Source organism: Nerophis ophidion, linkage group LG14 (genome assembly GCF_033978795.1).
Source record: "Nerophis ophidion isolate RoL-2023_Sa linkage group LG14, RoL_Noph_v1.0, whole genome shotgun sequence".
Taxonomy (NCBI): Eukaryota; Metazoa; Chordata; class Actinopteri; order Syngnathiformes; family Syngnathidae; genus Nerophis; species Nerophis ophidion.
This window is the reverse complement of record NC_084624.1, coordinates 9070359-9075655: the sequence shown is the minus strand read 5'-3', so window position 1 is coordinate 9075655 and position 5297 is coordinate 9070359. Positions and strand designations below refer to the sequence as shown.

Below are 5297 nucleotides of genomic sequence, written 5' to 3'. Positions count from 1 at the left end.
TGATTCTCAAACTGTGGCACTCCAAAGAAATCACTTCATTAAATGTTGAAACACAGTGTTACTGTCAAAACTGTATGTATTGTTAAAGAGGGCCAAAAATACTAAAGAAAATGAAGTCATGAGTCATTATGACTTATGTACTATACAACCAGGATGGCGGATAGCTTGAAAAAAAATACAAGTTGCAATACCCTTTTCAGCCTGTAGGAGTCAAAAATCATTAAAGGCCTACTGAAATGAGATGATCTTATTCAAAGGGGGATAGCAGGTCCATTCTGTGTGTCATACTTGATCATTTTGCGATATTTCCATATTTTTGCTGAAAGGATTTATCGACGATAAAGTTTGCAACTTTTGGTGCTGATAAAAAAGCCTTGCCTTTACCGGAAGTCGCAGACGATGACGTCACAAGTGTGAGGGCTCCTCACGTCCTCACATTGTTTATAATGGGAGCCTCCAGCAGCAAGAGCTATTCGGACCGAGAAAACGACAATTTCCCCATTAATTTGAGCGAGGATGAAAGTTTCGTGGATGATGATATTGATAGCGAAGGACTAGAAAAAAATAAAATAAAAAAATAAAGTTTAAAAATGTTTTTAGACACATTTACTAGGATAATTTTGGGAAATCCCTTATATTTCTATTGTGTTGCTAGTGTTTTAGTGAGATTAAATAGTACCTGATAGTCGGAGGGGTAAGAGGCGACTTTTTACCGCAATTTTCTCACCGAAACCTGCCGGTTGACAAGTGGTCGGGAACCATGTTGGCTTGACCGCTCTGATCCATAGTAAAGCTTCACCTCCGGGAATTTTAAAGAAGGAATCACCATGTGTTTGTGTGGCTAAAGGCTAAAGGTTCCCAACTCCATCTTTCTACTTGGACTTCTCCATTATTAATTGAACAAATTTCAAAAGATTCAGCAACACAGATGTCCAGAATACTGTGTAATTGCGCCATGAAAAGAGACGACTTTTAGCCGCAAATGGTGCTGGCTAATATATCCCCGTACGCGTCATCATTCCGCAACGTTTTCAACAATAAACTCTGCGGGAAATTTAAAATTGCAATTTAGTCAACTAAAAAGGCCGTATTGGCATGTGTTGCAACGTTAATATTTCATCATTGATATATATACTGGAGGCGGTATAGCTCGGTTGTTAGAGTGGCCGTGCCAGCAACTTGAGGGTTGCAGGTTCGATTCCCGCTTCCGCCATCCTAGTCACTGCCGTTGTGTCCTTGGGCAAGACACTTTACCCACCTGCTCCCAGTGCCACCTACACTGGTTTAAATGTAACTTAGATATTGGGTTTCACTATGTAAAGCGCTTTGAGTCACTAGAGAAAAGCGCTATGTAAATATAATTCACACAATTCACAAACTATCAGACTGCGTGGTCGCTAGTAGTGGCTTTCAGTAGGCCTTTAAGACTCATAGACTACAACCAAGAGAGGGGACAGCTTGATGAAAATACAAAATTTAAATATGACGTGTACTTCCTGTCTCCGGTTTAGGCCGTGGCCACTTCCTGGGGTACTTTTTTTTAGAAATACCTGGTAGCCACGCCCACTTCCGGTCATAAAACAATTCCCCACATCCCCCGCCGATAAGACGCTTTATGTTATTATACATATTACATAAAACCTCTGCCATTTTAATGACTATTTAGGCCTACTATGCTACTGTATTTAACATTGGACACCGTTGTGGTACTATTTTCTGAGATGGTATTTGGTGAAAACAGTTTGAGAACCCCCATCCATCCATCCATTTCCTACCGCTTATTCCCTTTTGGGGTCGCGGGTGGCGCTGGCGCCCATCTCAGCTACAATCGGGCGGAAGGCGGGGTACACCCCGGACAAGTCGCCACCTCATCGCAGGGCCAACACAGACAGACAGACAACATTCACACTCACATTCACACACTAGGGCCAAGTTTTAGTGTTGCCAATCAACCTATCCCCAGGTGCATGTCTTTGGAAGTGGGAGGAAGCCGGAGTACCCGGAGGGAACCCACGCAGTCACGGGGAGAACATGCAAACTCCTCACGGAAAGATCCCAAGCCTGGATTTGAACCCAGGACTGCAGGACCTTCGTATTGTGAGGCAGACGCACTAACCCCTCTGCCACCGTGAAGCCCAGTTTGAGAACCACTTTCTTAAAATATATCAGTATTATGTCCAGATAATTAGCATATTGCTCTTCAGAATGTATAAAATGTCTTTTATTTGAGGTCTCATTGTACTGAGCAGATTTTATGTGTGTCGTTAATGGTTTAAAAAGACCTGAATGTCACAAATAGACCAAAAATTACTATGTCCACCATTAAAATTCAAAGTCATGCAAGTATTAGTTCCTGGCATACAAACTACGGTAAATAAATAACAAACTTAGTATTTTCATGTGCTTTGCTACTCACACTGTTGTTGTTTTACAGCTGTGTTTAAAAATAAGAAAGAATGAAGTCTACTGAGCGTTACGCAGTCTGTGGACGACCGAGACTCTGTGGTTGGTCAGACCGTTGAGGACACAACTGTTACTGAGCGGAGCTCGTTTGTACTTCTGACCGTCTGCACTCGTCTTCTGGCAATAGTCGTCTTCCTTGTCCTCCTCCAAGTCGCTGTCTTCATCGCTGCGTTCGTCTTTGTCCAGCTGAGGGCAGAAAACGTCGACCTTAAACAGCCAGTTTGCCTTTTCTTTGTCTTAAATACAAACGTGTATGTATGTATACATGTATACATATACTGTACAAACATTCATATACACATTTTGTTCATATACAAGTACATGTACATACATACACTCATGCACATAATGATGTTTCATCAAACACATATCAACGTTGTTGCCCTAGGGCAGGGGTCGGGAAACTTTTTGGCTGAGAGAGCTGAAAAGCCAAATATTTTAAAATGTATTTCCGTAAGAGCCATGTAATATTTTTTTTTAACACTGAACACAACTAAACGCGTGCATTTTTAAGTAAGACCGACCTTTCTAGAGTATAATAGGTGTCTTATTCTTTGTAATAACATTGTTATTCTGAAGCTAACTGTGGAGGGGGCGTGGGCTGCGGGCCTGCAGCGACAGGTGCGTAGATGGCCCACCTGGGCCTTGTTATCTAATCACCTGTCGCTCTGTTATAAGCAGCAGCCAGGAGGAGAGATGGGGTTGGGGCCGGAAATACAATTGCTGGAAAACAACTGAGAGACTTATTGAAAAATAAAACAATATTGCAACCCTGAAACAGGCTCTCATGTCGGTGCTTGGCGGTCTGAAGAACCCCCAGGAGGGGAAGCCCCACACTAACCAATAATAAATAAATAACTTCTTACCATTAGCGCAACTTCTTGAACGGATGGATGGATTAAAAATGCATGAGAATGTTTTATATTTTGAACATTATTTTCAACACTGTGATTACAAGTGAAATTATTCATTACTTATCGTTTTAAGCAACATCAGCTCAGATTTATCCGAGAGCCGGATGCAGTCATCAAAAGAGCCACATCTGGCTCCCGAGCCATAGGTTCCCTACCCCTGCTCTAGGGTAAACTGGGTAACACAAGGCGTATTGACAGAGCTTAAACCATTGTTACTATAACAATCTACAAGATTAATATAGGTTGCCTCTCTCTCTTCCTTTTCAGCTTTCGGTATTCCTTTTTTTTTTAAATTTCATTTATTTCTTTATTTTTATTATCTTTCTAGCTATCATTATGTATTATTATTGTCGCATTTGAACAACTGTATTGTTGATAATAGAGGTAAACTATTGGTTTTGTTCATGATCAATAGCGCTTTTTCTATTGGTATTTGAATTGCTCCAGTTTTAGTGTAAATATGCTCATTGTCATTATTATATTATTTATTTCACTAACTGCTTATTTGCTATCACTTTTACGATTATATTTGTACATATTGTATGTGCTGGTGTTGTTCTATTGTTGTTGTTGTTATTGTTGTATTTGCTGTTGTTGTTTTTGTCTCTCTGTCTAATCCCCCTCTTATCCCCACAGGACAAAAAAAAAAAAAAATACAAACGTGGTCAAACATGGACATACACTTGTAAAGGATATAAAGTCATGGCTGTTTTGAGTTTCTAATCATTTCTACAACTCTTATTTTTGTGATAGAGTGATTGGAGCACATACAGTGGGGCAAAAAAGTATTTAGTCAGCCACCGATTGTGCAAGTTCTCCCATTTAAAATGTGGACGGAGGTCATAGGTACATTTCAACTGTGAGAGACAGAATGTGAAAAAAAAAATCCAGGAATTCACATTGTAGGAAGTTTAAAGAATTTATTTGTAAATTATGGTGGAAAATAAGTATTTGGTTAACCATTCAAAGCTCTCACTGATGGAAGGAGGTTTTGGCTCAAAATCTCACGATACATGGCCCCATTCATTCTTTCCTTAACACGGATCAATCGTCCTGTCCCCTTAGCAGAAAAACAGCCCCAAAGCATGATGTTTCCACACCCATGCTTCACAGTAGGTATGGTGTTCTTGGGATGCAACTCAGTATTCTTCTTCCTCCAAACACGACCAGTTGAGTTTATACCAACACGTTTTATTTTGGTTTCATCTGACCACATGACATTCTCCCAATCCTCTGCTGTATCATCCATGTATCCATTTTGGTTTAAACTCAACTCGCCGTGTTTGGAGGAAGAAGAATACGGAGTTGCATCCCAAGAACACCATACCTACTGTGAAGCATGGGGGTGGAAACATCATGCTTTGGGGCTGTTTTTCTGCTAAGGGGACAGGACGATTGATCCGTGTTAAGGAAAGAATGAATGGGGCCATGTATCGTGAGATTTTGAGTCAAAACCTCCTTCCATCAGTGAGAGCTTTGAATGGTTGACCAAATACTTATTTTCCACCATAATTTACAAATAAATTCTTTAAAATTCCTACAATGTGAATTCCTGGATTTTTTTTTCACATTCTGTCTCTCACAGTTGAAGTGTACCTATGATGAAAATTACAGACCTCTGTCATCATTTTAAGTGGGAGAACTTGCACAATCGCTGGCTGATTAAATACTTTTTTGCCCCACTGTACTTGTTGGTCACAAAAAACATTCATGAAGTTTGCTTCTTTTATCAATTTATTATGGCTCTACTGAAAATGTGACCACATCTGCTGGGTCAAAAGTATACATATGTCACGTTTGGGTGGCATCTTTATGCGGGGTCGTTCTCCCAGGAATGCACACCGACCACTCCGGACATAGCGTTCAGCTAAAAACATGATTTAATCTTGAACAAAAACTCAAAGAGGTACAAAAAACGGA

The 5297-nt window shown here is 40.3% G+C and overlaps 1 protein-coding gene across 3 annotated transcripts in view; it reads right to left on the bottom strand.

Annotated features, from left to right (window-relative positions):
• Positions 1–2203: 2203 nt before the first annotated feature.
• The window catches only part of LOC133568079 (ceramide synthase 2-like), a 39808-nt gene continuing 36714 nt past the window's right edge, over positions 2204–5297 (bottom strand). For all 3 annotated transcript variants that reach the window (XM_061919787.1, XM_061919785.1, XM_061919786.1), the window contains one exon: positions 2204–2649. In XM_061919787.1, the coding sequence (XP_061775771.1) occupies positions 2464–2649 (186 nt within the window). In that variant the 3' untranslated portion in view covers positions 2204–2463. The remainder of the gene's footprint in view (positions 2650–5297) is intronic.